Below are 17,753 nucleotides of genomic sequence, written 5' to 3' on the forward strand. Positions count from 1 at the left end.
TCTCTACTGTAGTTATACTATCTCTACTGTAGTTATACTAGCTCTACTGTATTTATACTATATGTAGTCTAGTTCTACTATATTTACTCTAGTTCTACTATCTCCACTGTAGTTATACTATCTCTACTGTAGTTATACTATATTTACTGTAGTTATACTCTACTGTAGTTCTGTCTCTACAGTAATTATCTGTTCTCTAGTTCTAGTGTCTATTGTAGTTATACTATATTTACTGTTGTTATACTATATTTGTGTAGTTATACTATCTCCACTGTAGTTCTCTATCGCTACTGTAGTTATACTATCTCTACTGTAGTTATACTATATTTACTGTAGTTATACTCTCTCTACTGTAGTTCTACTGTCTCTACCGTAATTATCTGTTCTCTAGTTCTAGTGTCTACTGTAGTTATACTATATTTACTGTAGTTCTATCTCTACTGTAGTTATACCATCTCTACTCTAGTTCTACTATATTTACTGTAGTTATACTATATGTAGTGTAGTTCTACTATATTTAGTGTAGTTATACAATCTCCACTGTAGTTCTACTATATTTACTGTAGTTCTACTATCTCTACTGTAGTTCTACTATCTCTACTGTAGTTATACTATCACTACTGTAGTTCTACTATCTCTACTCTAGTTCTACTATATTTACTGTAATTATACTATATGTAGTGTAGTTCTACTATATTTGGTGTAGTTCTACTATCTCCACTGTAGTTATACTATATTTACTGTAGTTCTACTATCTCTACTGTAGTTCTACTGTCTCTACCGTAATTATCTGTTCTCTAGTTCTAGTGTCTACTGTAGTTATACTATATTTACTGTAGTTCTGCTATCTCCACTGTAGTTATACTATCTCTACTGTAGTTATACTATCTCTACTGTAGTTCTACTATATTTACTGTAGTTCTACTATCTCTACTGTAGTTATACTATATTTACTGTATTTATACTATATGTAGTCTAGTTCTACTATATTTACTGTAGTTCTACTATCTCTACTGTAGTTATACTATATTTCCTGTAGTTCTACTCTCTCTACTGTAGTTCTGTCTCTACCGTAATTATCTGTTCTCTAGTTCTAGTGTCCACTGTAGTTCTACTATCTCTACTGTAGTTATACTATATTTACTGTTTTTATACTATATTTAGTGTAGTTCTACTATATTTGTGTAGTTCTACTATCTCTACTGTAGTTCTACTATCTCTACTGTAGTTCTACTATCTCTACTCTAGTTCTACCATATTTACTGTAATTATACTCGTAGTGTAGTTCTACTATATTTAGTGTAGTTCTACTATCTCCACTGTAGTTCTACTATATTTAGTGTAGTTATACTATATGTAGTGTAGTTCTACTATATTTAGTGTAGTTCTACTATATTTAGTGTAGTTCTACTATATGTAGTGTAGTTCTACTATATGTAGTGTAGTTCTACTATCTCTACTGTAGTTATACTATATTTAGTGTAGTTATACTGTCTCTAGGGGGCTTTACTATTCTTAGGTAGTGGAATTAATTTTGCTTCCCTCCAAGTCTAAGGGCACACTTTCTAGTATGCTTAGATTGAAGATGTGGCAAATCAGTGGCAATATCGTCCTCTATTTTCCTCAGTAATTTTGCATCCAAGTTGTCAGATCCAGGTGGCTTGTCATTGTTGATAGACAACAATAATTATTTCCCCTCTTCCACATTCACTTTTCATAAATCAAAAGCTCCAATGCTTTTGACACTATCATTCATCTTTGTTTCATAGTATAGTTTCTTCTTTTTATTCAGTTCAGTCACATGACTTCTCAGTTTGCAGTACATTTGCCAATCGGTTGTGCAGCCAGACTTATTTGTCAATCCTTTTGCCTCATCTTTCTCAATCATACAATTTCTGACCGACCGGCTCGATTCGGACTTATGTAGCAACATTTGAAATTGTGTTTTTTTACATTGGATATAAGTAGAGACTCATAGCTAGAAAATTGTATATTATACACAACAGTTGAGAAACAATGGGAAAATAATTATGCTTTGAAAGATGAACTTGTAGCCTCACTTTTGAGAAAATGGCCCTTGAAATGTTTTCGTACACCTACTGGAGAACTCTTCTTTGTCTACACCTGTTACCTCTTGGAGGGAGCGCAACACCCTGCTACTCAACTCCCCATGGAGTGAAAGAGGTATGTGATTGTAGGTGCAGGTAAGGATGACAGAGGTAGAGGATATTACCGTTTACAGGGAATTTATTTCCTTAACACAGTAATGTGGGGAAAAGGGTTGGATGGAACCAAAGCAAAGAAAGTACAATTTAAAGAGCCCCCTCTCCTACCTTAACCTGCCTACCCACTACTTACCTATTCTTAACGCCACCTGTTGCGCTATTCAAAATACAGGGGGTGATCCGCCCAGGTCTTACCTAGTGTGCATAGACAGCGTACATACTAATGGTATATGCATGCCCCAGGCCTCTTGCCTAAACACAGGTGCCTTCCCCTTCCCTCCTGGGAACAATACCAGAATAATTACTAACATAAAGTGAACAATATCAATAATCACAAACACAGTCCTTTTTGCATACACATACCTCAGCAGGACCGGGCTACAAAATAATTGACAAAAACTGTCTCTGAGCAACGACCAACACAGGACATCAAAGAAGCTCTCTCTGAACAACAAAGGAACACTAGCTTTTATCCAGCTGCAGAAGGAGTTTGTAATTGCCGACAGCTGTATCCCCTGACGAGAGGGCGGGATCAGACCTCCAATCTGCAATTGGGCTGACTAATCAGCTACTTGGGGGAATCCAGGAAGCCATTTCCTGAAATATATACACATACACATACAGTACATACAAACCCACAACAACACAGAAACTGGGGAACGTAACACGCCCACCCCAAAACATGGAAACTTCCAGTTTCCAATAACAAAACCCAACACGTTCGCCGAACCCTTCACATAGTGAATCTGAATATAGTATCCTTGTACAATCAGAGCCCACCACATAAGGTGGCGGTTCTGATTGTACATCTGCTTTAGAAACACTGAAGTATTTTGATCCTTGAAGACCAGTACAGGCAAGGCACTGGAGCCAACATATACCTCAAAAAACTGTAAAGCTGGCAATAATGTGTCTCTTGTTCAATTGTGGAGTATCTTGACTGACACGAGTTGAACCTACGGGAGAAGAAACTGACAAGAGAACCGCACCCACCCCCACTACTAGCATCTACCTACAACTTAAAAGATTTGTCAAAGTTGGGGGGCGGAAAGCACTGGGGCACTACAAAGTAGCACTTTGACGGACTCAAAAGTATAGTTACATTCCTGGGACCACTTAAATGGTACTTTGGGACTAAGCAGAGATGTAAGGGGAGCTACTACCGTCGAGAATTTCTTACAGACATTTACGCGACGATAAGCGGGATAAGCGGGGCGTGCTGTCAGGCTTAGGAACAAGAATACACAGAGAACTCCAGGAGCTGGGTTTTGCCATGTCATTCTGTAATAAATAAGCTACCTCACTTTTCATTACCTCCCTTTTCTTTGCATTAACCCAGTACGGTCAGGTGGACTGGGGACAGCAAGGAGTCATCATGTCAGGTTGTCCTGGGGCATGGTCCTAGGGCTCAAGGTCCTCCGAGAGAGAGAAAGAAAGAGAGAATTAGAGAACGCACACTTAGATTCACACAGGACACCGAATAGGACAGGAGAAGTACTCCAGATATAACAAACTGACCCTAGCCCCCCGACACATAAACTACTGCAGCATAAATACTGGAGGCTGAGACAGGAGGGGTCAGGAGACACTGTGGCCCCATCCGAGGACACCCCCGGACAGGGCCAAACAGGAAGGATATAACCCCACCCACTTTGCCAAAGCACAGCCCCCACACCACTAGAGGGATATCTTCAACCACCAACTTACCATCCTGAGACAAGGCTGAGTATAGCCCACAAAGATCTCTGCCATGGCACAACCCAAGGGGGGGGGGCGCCAACCCAGACAGGATGACCACATCAGGGAATCAACCCACTCAGGTGACGCACCCCTTCCAGGGACGGCATGAGAGAGCCCCAGTAAGCCAGTGACTCAGCCCCTGTAATAGGGTTAGAGGCAGAGAATCCCAGTGGAAAGAGGGGAACCGGCCAGGCAGAGACAGCAAGGGCGGTTCATTGCTCCAGAGCCTTTACGTTCACCTTCCCACTCCTGGGCCAGACTACACTCAATCATATGACCCACTGAAGAGATGAGTCTTCAGTAAAGACTGAAAGGTTGAGACCGAGTTTGCGTCTCAGACATGGGTAGGCAGACCGTTCCATAAAAATGGAGCTCTATAGGAGAAAGCCCTGCCTCCAGCTGTTTGCTTAGAAATTCTAGGGACAATTAGGAGGCCTGCGTCTTGTGACCGTAGCGTACGTGTAGGTATGTACGGCAGGACCAAATCAGAGAGATAGGTAGGAGCAAGCCCATGTAATGCTTTGTAGGTTAGCAGTAAAACCTTGAAATCAGCCCTTGCTTTGACAGGAAGCCAGTGTAGGGAGGCTAGCACTGGAGTAATATGATCACATTTTTTGGTTCTAGTCAGGATTTTAGCAGCCGTATTTAGCACTAACTGAAGTTTATTTGGTGCTTTATCCGGGTAGCCCGGAAAGTAGAGCATTGCAGTAGTCTAACCTAGAAGTGACAAAAGCATGGATTAATTTTTCTGCATAATTTTTGGACAGAAAGTTTCTGATTTTTGCAATGTTACGTAGATGGAAAAAAGCTGTCCTTGAAATGGTCTTGATATGTTCTTCAAAAGAGAGATCAGGGTCCAGAGTAACGCCAAGGTCCTTCACAGTTTTATTTGAGACGACTGTACAACCATTAAGATTAATTGTCAGATTCAACAGAAGATCTCTTTGTTTCTTGGGACCGGGACGCCTCCAGCGTTCGACGGCGCTGGTCTACTAACCACTGGTCCTGGGATCCATCATTACACCGCACGTCATCATCAGACACACCTGGACTCCATTACCTCACTTATTACCTCCCATATATCTGGCACCCCCTTACAGTGCCTTGCAAAAGTATTCTTCCTCCTTGGCGTTTTTCCTATTTTGTTGCATTACAACCTGTAATTTGAATGGATTTTTATTTGGATTTCATGTAACTGACACAAAATAGTCCAAATTGGTGAAGTGAAATGAAAAAACAGAAAAGTGGTGTATGTATTCACCACCTTTGCTATGAAGCTCCTACATAAGATCTGGTGCCACCAATTACCTTCAGAAGTTACATAAGTAGTTAGATTGCACACAGGTGGACTTTATTTAAGTCTTACATGATTTGTCACATGATCTCAGTATATATACACCTGTTCTGAAAGGCCCCAGAGTCTGCAACACCACTAAGCAGGGGGCTCCACCAAGCAAACGGCACCATGAAGACCAATGAGCTCTCCAAACAGGTCAGGGACAAAGTAGTGGAGAAGTACAGATCAGGGTTGGGTTATAAAAAAATATCCAAAACTTTGAACATCCCACGGAGCAGCATTAAATCCATTATTCAAAAATGGAAAGAATATGGCACCACAACAAACCTGCAAAGTGAGGGCTGCTTACCACAACTCATGGACCAGGCAAGGTGGGCCTTAATCAGAGAGGCAATAAAGAGACCAAAGATAATCCTGAAGGAGCTGCAAAGCTCCACAGCGGAGATTGGAGTATCTGTCCATAGGACCACTTTAAGCTGTACACGCCACAGAGCTGAGCTTTATGGAAGAGTGGCCAGAAAGAGCCATTGTTTAAAGAAAAAAATAAGCAAACATGTTTGGTGTTTTCCAAAAGGCACGTGGGAGACTCCCCAAACATATGGAGGAAGGTACTCTGGTCAGATTAAACTAAAATTGAGCTTTTTTGGCCATCAAGGAAAACGATATGTCTGGCGCAAACCCAACACCTCTCATCACCTCGAACACCATCCCCATAGTGATGTTTTTCATCGGTAGCGACTGGGAAACTGGTCAGAATTTAAAACCTCTCTGGGATAGGCGGGACGCAAATGTCCCACTTGGCCAATTGCCAGGGAAAATGCAGAGCGCCAGATTCAAATAAAATACTATACAATTCAAACGTTCATTAAATCACACATGTAAGATACCAAATTAAAGCTACACTCGTTGTGAATCCAGCCAACATATCAGAATTCAAAGAGGCTTTTCTGTGAAAGCATAAGAAGCTATTATCTGATGATCGCACAACAGTAAACAAAGATAGAATAGCATATTTCAACCCTGCAGCCACCACACAAAACACAGAAATAAAATATTAATCATTCCTTAACTTTGACGAGCTTCTTTTGTTGGCACTCCAATATGTCCCATAAACATCACAAATGGTCCTTTTGTTCAATTAATTCCTTCGATATATATCCAAAATATCAATTTAAGCGTTTGATCCAGAAAAAAACAGCTTCCAATTTGCGCAACGTCACTACAAAATATCTCAAAAGTTACCTGTAAACTTTGCCAAAACATTTCAAACTACTTTTGTAATACAACTTTAGGTATTTTTAAACGTTAATAATCGATCAAATTGAAGACGGGTCTATCTGTTTTCAATACAGGAGGATCACAAACTAACGCTACTTTTTTAGTCTTGCGCAATTCTCAAACAGTACACATAACGTTACCCTGTTCCAAGATGGCCGTACTTCTTCATTTCACAAAGGAATAACCTCAACCTATTTCCAAAGACTGGCGACATCCAGTGGAAGCGGTAGGAATTGCAAACAAGTGCCTTAGAAATCTAGTTCCCCAATAAAAACTTATTGAATTGACAGTGACCGCAACATTTTTTTATTCTGATTGGTTAGTCAAATCAAATCAAATTACATTTTATTTGTCACATACACATGGTTAGCAGATGTTAGTGCGAGTGTAGCGAAATGCTTGTGCTTCTAGTTCCGACAATGCAGTAATAACCAACAAGTAATCTAGCTAACAATTCCAAAACTACTACCTTGGCTAGCTTGCTAGCTACTTCCACACAATTCAAAGGGTGTTGAGTCCTCTGAGTTTTGCCTGCTATATAAGTTCTGTTATACTCACAGACATAATTCAAACAGTTTTAGAAACTTCAGAGTGTTTTCTATCCAAATCTAATCTAATAATATGCATATCTTATATTCTTGGCATGAGTAGCAGGAAGTTGAAATTTGGCACGCTATTTATCCAAAAGTGAAAATGCTGCCCCCTATCCCAAAGAGGTTGTGGAATAATGGATGGCGCTGAATACAGGGAAATTCTTGAGGGACACCAGTTTCAGTATTCCAGAGATTTGAGACTGGGACGGAGGTTCACCTTCCAGCAGTACAATGATCCTAAACATACTGCTAAAGCAACACTCAAGTGGTTTAAGGGGAAACATTTAAATGTATTGAAATGGCCTAGTCAAAGCCCAGACCTCAATCTAATTGAGAATCTGTGGTATGACTTAAAGATTGCTGTACACCAGCGGAACCCATCCAACTTGAAGGAGCTGGAGCAGTTTTGCCTTGAAGAATGGGCAAAATCCCAGTGGCCAGATGTGCCAAGCTTATAGAGACATGCCCCAAGAGACTTGCACCTAATAATTGCTGCAAAAGGTGGCTCTACAAAGTATTGACTTTTAGGGGGCAAGTAGTTATGCACGCTCATGGTTTCTGTTTTTTTGTCTTATTTCTTGCTTGATTCACAATAAAAAATATTTTGTATCTTCAAAGTGGAAGGCATGTTGTGTAAATCAAATGATACAAACCCCCCAAACATCCATTTTAATTCCAGGTTCTAAGGCAACAAAATACGAAAAATGCCAAGGAGGTGAATACTTTCGCAAGCCGCCGTAGGTTCTTTCCCCAGTCAGTATTGTCGTCCCCAGTTGTGCAGAAGAGGCTCTTTGCAGTGTGCAACGTGTCGAACATGTCCGGAGGACTAGTGGAGGAGACTCTACAACCAGTCAACCCAGCGAGCCAGCACAATGGTCCATTCAGCAACCCGCTCAGGTCAGCGATGCCCATTTGTCCCTCCCGGATAAATATGATGGTTCCCCATCTAAATTCTGTGGCTTCCTACTTCAGTGCTCCATCTACTTTACACACCAGATGGGAGCCCCCACCTCCGAGAGGTCCAAGGTTATAATGGGTGTGTTTGTTTGATTGTTTGATGTCCGTTCATAAATTCTGAGATGTTCACTCTTGGAGCGTTCAGAGCGCACACTGGACGCCCTGACCTCACAACGGCAGTCAAGCACCAAGCTAACTGGCTAACTAACATTGGCTAGCTTGCTAGCTACTTCCACACAAAAAATGAGGGAACAGCTCACTCTGACCATTTTACTCACCCTAGCAGAGCTGGTTAGGCTGTTTTTGGTGACTGCAACTGTGCTGCTAGCAACAATTTAATTACGCTTTTTTTACCAACTTTTTTAAAATTATGCTTTTTTTTTGTTGCCAACCGGCCATATTCAAAGGGTGTTGAGCGTTTTTAAATTTGTCAGTTATTCTGTGCTCTGGCACCCTCAGACGAGTGTTCTGAAATTGGAGTAGTGACATCATGAACAGTCTATGGAACTTCTTAGTCTATGGTTACTTGCATAGTGGAGTATTTTTTTAGACACCTAGCTAGCTAAACAATGAGCCATAATCCCAACTCATAATGTTACTACCCTGCATGAATCTGCAGGTAGCTAACCAAACAGGTTCAATTCAATGTTAGCTAGCTAGTTAACATTAGGCTATAACTAGCAATGCAAATGGCTCTGAGATATGAATAATATACACTGATCATACACATAACATTAGCTAGCGAGCCTGCCAGTTGACGTTAACTAGCTAGCTAACGGTACGCTTTCTGACAAAATTAGAAACGTGTAACTTTGGAAATGTAGCTAGCTAGACTATCTTATCTTGGGGCGGCAGGGTAGCCTAGTGGTTAGAGCGTTGGACTAGTAACCGCAAGGCAGTTAACAGGCAGTTAACCCACTGTCCCTAGGCCGTCATTGAAAATAAGGATTTGTTCTTAACTGACTTGCCTAGTTAAAATAAAGGTCAAATAAAATAAAATTACCCTTATACATGAATAGATGCTTCTCCCTCTCTGTCACGGATGTCATGGTTTCCTGAGATTGAAGATGTAAGCTGGAGACAGGTGTTTCAGCCTGTGTGATCTCTTTTCGACTCCGTCTGCATATTTGCAATCAAACACCAGAATTTTCTCCATCTCCTTAGCTATCATTCTCTAATTCCACTGATTTCAAAACTCGGTCCTCCAGAAAGTGGAGAGCAACACCTTTTCAGTTCTACTACGTGATGTCTTTCAAACAGCTGCGTTAGAAAGGATTACCTACAGATACTAGGCAGCTCATATTATAGACAGAAGGCAGCTACATGGCAGACCAATCAGAACTCATCTATCGGCATGTGCATTATCTCAGCCAATCATGGCTAGCGGGAAGGTTCCTGACTTTTTCTGTGGCTAAACCAACTAGGCTTGTAGTTTAACCTTTTTATTCGTATTTACAGATGGCGTATAAGTTAGTTATTACATGAAAGTTCACATGTTCCAGAATGCATTTCCTCCCAAAAAAGCATAAAGATTTTTTTTTAAAGTTTACTTATTGATAAATAAATAAATAAAAGTTTACGTTCAAATGTCTTTCCTGTGAAGTAGTGCACTACATGCACCTAGTTTCCTGAAATTAGTTTAAAAAAAAATATTTAACAGTTTGTACATTTTCATAGTCATTATGAATCACTATAAACATATGAATCACTATAAAATGTAATGTATGACCTCTTATACCCTATATTATAGGCCCAGCCTTTGGAACTGTGGTTTTCCTAGATATGGCTACTATACTGTGAACACTACATCCTATGGATTTGGATACTGCCTTGAAGCGAAATATGTGCCGCTTTAGTAAAGATGTGATCAATACATGTTGATGATTTCATTCTTGTGCTGTTTGTAACTACACTGGTAGGTTGACTGATATCCTTAACCAGGGTTTAGGCACTGGTTACTGTTTGAAACTTTTTCTTGAGGGCTTGATGAAAGCCAGTTAATATTTAGGTCATCCAGAAAATATACCTCTCTGTTGTAGATTCTAGTTCTGTTGTCTCTAGGACTATTTCCTATTCTTGCATTTTATGATGTCTGTGTGCATGTGTGTGTGTGTTTAGGTGTTTCTGTGTGGAGTGTGTGGATCTTTTGGTGGGTTTGGGTTCGGCGTCAGCTGCGATCAGAGAGGACCCCTGGAACTGCTACATGTGTGAAACACACAACACACACGGGTTACTACGACGACGCGACGACTGGCCGTCACGACTACAGGTGTTCTTCGCTAACAACCATGAACAGGAATTTGTAAGTCAAAGGTCACGTAGAGATGTTTCCATGTTTTAATGTGTTGGTCTAAAGCAGGGGTATCAAACTGGTCCCCCGTTCCACATAACTGGTCCCCCGTTCCACATAACTGGTCCCCCGTTCTACATAACTGGTCCCCTGTTCCACATATGTGACCGATCAGCTCGATTCGGTCTTATTTAGCAACAGTTTTTGTTAAAAAAAAAAAGTCTCAGAGTCTCAGAGCTAGAAAAGGGTATATCATACACTACAGTTGAGGAACAATGGGAAATTAATTATGCTTTAAACGTTGATAAACGTGTAACCTCATTTTTGAGAAAATTGCCTTTGAATGTTTTGGTGCCTACTGGAGAACTCTTCTTTGTCTACACCCATTCAGCATTGTTCACACCCTCTTAAGCTTTAGCCCCACCCAGCCCTTTAAGGGTTGATCCGAGCGTTCTGTCCTAACAACTGCAGTCAAGCACCCAAGCTAACTGGCTAACGTTGGCTAGCTTGCTAGCTACTTCCAGACAGAAATGAGAGAACAGCTCACTCTGACCATTTCATTCGCCCTAGCAGAGCTGGTTAAGTTGTTTTTATGTTATCCAGAGTGTTGGTGACTGCAACTGTGCTGCTGGCAACAAACGCTTTTTTGCCAACTTTTACTGACACCGGCCATATTCAACAGGTGTTGAGCGTTTGTAAATTCAACAGTTATTCTACGCTCTGACACACAGACGAGAGTGTTCTGAAATCAGAGTAGATAGCCAGTAGCTGTCGCAGTGACATCATTCATATTCTATTGAAATGGATACTTGCATAGTGGAGTCTTTTGTTATGACATGTAGCTAGCTAGCTAAGGTTAAATCTAGATTTGGTTCCCTCTATCGTAATCACTCATCTTTCACCCCAGCTGCCAAACTAACCCTGATTCAGATGACCATCCTACCCATGCTAGATTACGGAGACGTAATTTATAAATTGGCAGGTAAGGGTGCTCTCGAGCTGCTAGATGTGCTTTACCATTCGGCCATCAGATTTGCCACCAATGCTCCTTATTGGACACATCACTGCACTCTATACACTGTAAACTGGTCATCTCTGTATACCTGTCGCAAGACCCACTGGTTGATGCTTATTTATAAAACTCTCTTAGTCCTCACTCCCTCCTACCTGAGATACCTACTGCAGCCCTCATCCTCCACATACAGTTGGGTCGGAAGTTTACATACACTTAGGTTGGAGTCATTAAAAGTCATTTTTCAACCACTCCACAAATTTCTTGTTAACAAACTATAGTTTTGGCAAGTCGGTTAGGACATCTACTTTGTATATGACACGAGTCATTTTTCCAACAATTGTTGACAGACAGATTATTTCACTTATAAATCACTGTTTCACAATTCCAGTGGGTCAGAAGTTTACATACACTAAGCTGACTGTGCCTTTAAACAGCTTTGAAAATTCCAGAAAATTATGTCATGGCTTTAGAAGCTTCTGATAGGCTAATTGACATCAATTGAGTCAAACAATAGCACGCAAGTATAAACACCATGGGACCACGCAGCCGTCATACCGCTTAGGAAGGAGACATGTTCTGTCTCCTAGAGATGAACGTACATTGGTGCGAAAAGTGCAAATCAATCCCAGAACAACAGCAAAGGACCTTGTGAATATGCTGGAGGAAACAGGTAAAAAAGTATCTATATCCACAGTAAAATGAGTCCTATATCGACATAACCTGAAAGGCCGCTCACCAAGGAAGAAGCCACTGCTCCAAAACCGCCATAAAAAAAGCCAGACTATGGCTTGCAACTGCACATGTGGACAAAGATCGTACTTTTTGGAGAAATATCCTCTGGTCTGATGAATTAAAAATAGACCTATTTGGCCGTAATGACCATTTTTATGTTTGGAGGAAAAAGGGGGAGGCTTGCAAGCCGAAGAACACCATCCCAACCGTGAAGCACGTGGGTGGCAGCATCATGTTGTGGAGGTGTTTTGCTGCAGGAGGGACTGGTGCACTTCACAAAATAGATCACGAGGCAGGAAAATGATGTGGATATATTGAAGCAACATCTCAATACATCAGTCAGGAAGTTAAATCTTGGTCGCAAATGGGTCTTGCAAATGGACAATGACCTCAAGCATACATCCAATGTTGTGGCAAAATGGCTTAAGGACAACAAAGGCAAGGTATTGGAGTGGCCTAAAGCAAATTTGTGGGCAAAACTGAAAAAGTGTGTGCGAGCAAAGAGGCCTACAAACCTGACTCAGTTACACCAGCTCTGTCGGGAGAAAGGGGCCACAATTCACCCAAATTATTATGGGAAGCTTGTGGAAGGCTCCCCAAAATGTTTGATCCAAGTTAAATAATTTAAAGGCAATGTTATCAAATACTAATTGAGTTTATGTAAACTTCTGACCACCTGGGAATGCGATGAAAGAAATAAAAGCTGAAATAAATCATTCTCTCTACGATTATTCTGACATTTCACATTCTTAAAATAAAGTGGTGATCCTAACTGACCTAAGACAGGGAATTTTTATGATTAAATGTCAGGAATTGTGAAAAATGGAGTTTAAATGTATTTCGCGAAGGTGTATGTAAACGTCCGACTTCAACTGTATAACGCCTGTTCTTCCAGTCACATTTTGTTAAAGGTCCCCAAAGCATCACATCTCTGGGTCGCTCCTCTTTTCAGTTCGCTGCAGCTAGCGACTGGAACAAGCTGAAACAAACACTCAAACTGGACAGTTTTATCTCAATCTCTTCATTCAAAGACTCAGTCATGGATTGACAGTTGTGGCTGCTTTGTGTGATGTATTGTTGTCTTTACCTTCTTGCCCTTTTTGCTGTTGTCTGTGGCAAATAATGTTTGTACCATGTTTTGTGCTGCTACTATGTTGTGCTGCTGCCATATTGTGTTGCTAGCATGCTGTGTTGTTGTCTTAGGTCTCTCTTTATGTAGTGTTGTGTTGTGTTGTCGTGATGTGTGTGTTTTATTGTTTTATTTTTAATCCCAGCCATCGTCCACGCAGGAGGATTTTTGCCTGTTGGTAGGCCGTCATTGTAATAAGAATGTATTCTTAACTGGCTTGCCTAAATTAAATAAAGGTTAAATAAACAAAAAATATTTAAAAAGCGTGAATCTGCAGGTAGCTAACCAACCAGATTCAATGTTAGACAGCTAACATTAAGCTATAACTAGCCAAGGAAATGGCTCTGAGATACGAATAATATTACTACACAGATCATACACGTAATGTTAGCTAGCTGGCCAATCAGCTAACGTTATCTAGCTAGCTAACAGTACACTTTAACTTGAAATGAAAACGACTTTCTGACAAAATTAGAAACGTGTCATATCTGAATATGTAGCTATCTAAACTATTTTACCCGTATTCATGGATGTACACTTCTCCCTCTCTGTCACGGTTGCCATGGTTGCCCTTAATTTGATGCAGGTGTTTTCTCCATTTCCTCACACTCTAAAAGTGGAGAGCAACACTTATGCAGTTCTACTAAGCAATCGATTTTTTTTAAAGCAGCGTTAGACAGGATGACCTATTTTCTGTTTGTACAGCTTGCTTGGCCCGTTGTGTCAAGTCACTCTGGTTCACACTGATCGTGTGCAATGCCATAAGAATAATCTTAAACTTTAGCCCCCCACCCAAACTCTGATAATTTTGCTCGCCCTAGCAGAGCTGGTTAGGCTGTTTTCATGTTATCCAGGGCGTTGGTGACTGTAACTGTGATCCTGGCAACAATTTAATAACGCTTTTATGCCGACGTTTACTGACACCGGCCATATTCAACGGGTGTTGAGTGTTCGTAAATTCATCAGTTATTCTGCACTCTGGCACAGTCAGACGAGAGTGTTCTGAAACACTTGTTGCAGTGACATTCTATTGCAATGGATACTTGCATACTGGAGTCTTTTGTTAAGTTTTACTACACAATACATTTTTAAAAAGCTGTGTTAGACAGGATTACCTACACATACTGACCAACTCAAATAGACAGAAGCGTGCTGTATGGTAGACCAATCCAAACTCATCTTTCGGCATGTCCAGCCTACTCATTATCTCAATCAATCATTGCTAGTGGGAAGGTTGCTGACTTTTTCTGTGGCTAAACCATCTAGGTTCATAATTGAACAATTGTATTTACAGATGGCATACACGTCTGTTATTAAAACACACAAAAGTTCACATTGTTCCAGAAGGCATTTCCGATAAAAAACCCACATTTAGATGATTTTTTAAACATTTACTTTCAAATGGCTCTCCTGTGAATTAGCAAGTAGTTTCACATATTTGGTTTCCAACAACTACCTGGCACACTTGCTGATTAGTTGCATAGTTGATTAAGGTGTGCGTGGAATGGGGAACCAGTTCTGTGGAACGGGGAACCAGTTATGTGTTCAGTTCTGTGGAACGGGGAACCAGTTCTGTGGAACGGGGAATCAGTTATGTGTTCAGTTATGTGGAACGGGAAACCAGTTATGTGGAACGGGGAACCAGTTCTGGGGAACGGGGAACCAGTTTGATACCCTTTAGACCAACACATTAAAACATGTAAACATCTCTAAATGTTTTATGGCTGAGGATCACAAGGATGACATTGAATCCCTCCCCCCTCTCAAACCTCTTCTAGGAGGCAGCCAGGTTGTACCCTCCAGTAGCAGCTGAGAGGAGACAGCCAATCAGAGTCCTCTCTCTATTCGACGGTATCGCCACAGGTCAGAACACCAGTGTGTGTGTGTGTGTGTGTGGTATGTTTTTGTGTATTTAAAAAAATATATATTTTTATATATGTAAATGTGTGTCTTTAATGCATCTGTGTGTGTGTGTGTGTGTGTGTGTGTGTGTAGGTCTGTTGGTGCTCAGGGACCTAGGTATTCAGGTGGACAGGTACGTGGCTTCAGAGGTGTGTGAGGATTCTATCACCGTGGGGATCGTACGTCACCATGGTTCCATCATGTATGTTGGAGACGTACGCAACGTCACGCGCAAACACGTGAGTCTTCTCTCCTCTTCTTCCAACCTCCTCTTCTCCTCCTCTTTCCTCCTCTTCTCCTCTCCTCCTCCACTTCTCTCCTCTTCTTCCAACCTCCTCTTCTCCTCCTCTTTCCTCCTCTTTTCCTCTCCTCCCCTCCTCTTCCCTCCTCTTTCCTCTTCCCTCCTCTTTCCTCCTCTGCTTCATCTGACCACTTTTTTATTGACAGAGTAACTGGTGCTTCCTGCTTTAATTTTTGCTTGTAAGCAGGAATCAGGAGGATATAATTATGGACAGATTTTCCAAATGGAGGGTGAGAGAGCTTTGTATGCGTCTCTGTGTGTGGAGTAACGGTTGTCTAGAGTTTTTTTTCCCCTCTGATTGCACATTTAACATGCTGGTAGAAATGAGGTAAAACGGATTTAAGTTTCCCTGTATTAAAGACCCCGGCCACTAGGAGCGCCACCTCTGGGTGAGCGTTTTCCTCTTTGCTTATGGCGGAATACAGCTAATTTGGTGCGGTTTTAGTGCCAGCCTCTGACTGAGGTGGTATGTGAACAGCTGCGAAAAATACAGATGAAAACTCTCTAGGTAAATAGTGTGGTCTACAGCTTATCATGAGATACTCTACCTCAGGTGAGCAAAACCTTGAGACTTCCTTAGATATTGTGCACCAGCTGTTGTTTACAAATATACATAGACCGTCACCCCTTGTCTTACCAGAGGCTGCTGTTCTATCCTGCCGATACAGTGTAAAACCCGCCCGCTGTATGTTATTCTTGTCCGACTCATTAAACAGAAATTCTTCTTTCAGTCCAAGGTGAGTAATCGCTGTTCTGATTTCCAGAAACTCTTTTTGGTCATAAGAGATGGTAGCAGCAACATTATGTACCAAATAAATTACTAATAATGCGAAAAAACAAACAAAAGAGCACGGTTGATTAAGAGTCAATAAAACGGCAGCCATCCCCTCTGGCGCCATCTTTACATTCTCACTATGGAAACAGGAGGTAGACTAGTGTCCTGTCCAGGGGGTGTCCTGTACATCAAGCTGTCTCACTATGGAAACAGGAGGTAGACTAGTGTCCTGTCCAGGGGATGTCCTGTACATCAAGCTGTCTCACTACAGAAACAGGACACAGACTAGTGTCCTGTGGTCTGGTTCAGACTAAGCTACTGACTTAACACCATACTTTCTGTCTGTAGATCCAGGACTGGGGTCCGTTTGACCTGGTGATTGGAGGAAGTCCCTGTAATGATCTGTCCATCGTCAACCCCGCCAGGAAGGGACTCTTTGGTGGGTGTGTCTCACATTTCATCAGTATCTTCCTGTGAAATGTCCCTCATAATAAAGTCTGTGTCCACCCCACAGAGGGTACTGGGCGGCTGTTCTTTGAGTTTTACCGGCTGCTCCACGAGGCCCGTCCCAAACCAGACGACCACCGACCATTCTTCTGGCTCTTTGAGAACGTCGTTGCCATGGGGATCAGCGACAAGAGAGACATTTCACGATTCCTCGAGGTACACACACATGCACGCACACACATTAATGTTGATTGGGCATTTGCTCTAGAGCAGGGATGGGCAACTGGTGATATGGTGATATGCGGCCTTCAGATCAATCCCCCCCCCCCCCCCACCAAAGAATAACTCAGCCGGGGTCTGAACTTGTTGCATCAATCAATAGAATAAATGTGGTTGTGCATTAGCAGTTTTTCTCTTTTTATGTCAGTCACTGATAGTCACTCAATTAGCAAATCAATTAACAGAAGATGAATGCGCAAGTAGAATAAATAAATAAATAAATAAATACAGTATGGGAAGAGGTAGTTGGATGGGCTATTTACAGATGGGCTATGTACAGGTGCAATGATCTGTGAGCTGCTCTGACAGCTGGTGCTTGAAGCCAGTGAGGGAAATATGAGTCTCCAGCTTCAGTGATTTTTGCAGTTCGTTCCAGTCATTGGCAGCAGAGAACTGGAAGAAAATGAGGAATTGGCTTTGGGGGTGACCAGAGAGATATACCTGCTGGAGCACGTGGGTGCTGCTATGGTGACCAGTGAACTGATATAAGGCGTGGCTTTACCTAGCAAAGACTTGTAGATGACCTGGAGCCAGTGGGTTTGGCGACGAGTATGAAGTAAGGGCCAGCCAACGAGAGTGTACAGGTCGCAGTGGTGGGTAGTATATGGGGCTTTGGTGACAAAACGGATGGTACTGTGATAGACTTTCATCCAATTTGTTGAGGAGAGTGTTGGAGGCTATTTTGTAAATGACATCGCCGAAGTCAAGGATCGGTAGGATGGTCAGTTTTACGAGGGTATGTTTGGCAGTATGAGTGAAGGATTCTTTGTTGCAAAATAGGAAGCCGATTCTA

The 17,753-nt window shown here is 41.6% G+C and overlaps 1 protein-coding gene across 3 annotated transcripts in view; it reads left to right on the forward strand.

Moving 5' to 3' along the window:
* The window catches only part of LOC109881379 (DNA (cytosine-5)-methyltransferase 3A), a 94,075-nt gene that overhangs the window by 48,468 nt on the left and 27,854 nt on the right, over window positions 1-17,753 (forward strand). For all 3 annotated transcript variants that reach the window (XM_031836705.1, XM_031836707.1, XM_031836706.1), the window contains 5 exons: window positions 10,209-10,392; window positions 15,035-15,119; window positions 15,252-15,397; window positions 16,583-16,673; window positions 16,749-16,897. In XM_031836705.1, coding sequence (XP_031692565.1) covers window positions 10,209-10,392; window positions 15,035-15,119; window positions 15,252-15,397; window positions 16,583-16,673; window positions 16,749-16,897 — 655 coding nt within the window. The remainder of the gene's footprint in view (window positions 1-10,208; window positions 10,393-15,034; window positions 15,120-15,251; window positions 15,398-16,582; window positions 16,674-16,748; window positions 16,898-17,753) is intronic.

This window comes from Oncorhynchus kisutch, linkage group LG12 (genome assembly GCF_002021735.2).
Source record: "Oncorhynchus kisutch isolate 150728-3 linkage group LG12, Okis_V2, whole genome shotgun sequence".
NCBI classification, from domain to species: Eukaryota; Metazoa; Chordata; class Actinopteri; order Salmoniformes; family Salmonidae; genus Oncorhynchus; species Oncorhynchus kisutch.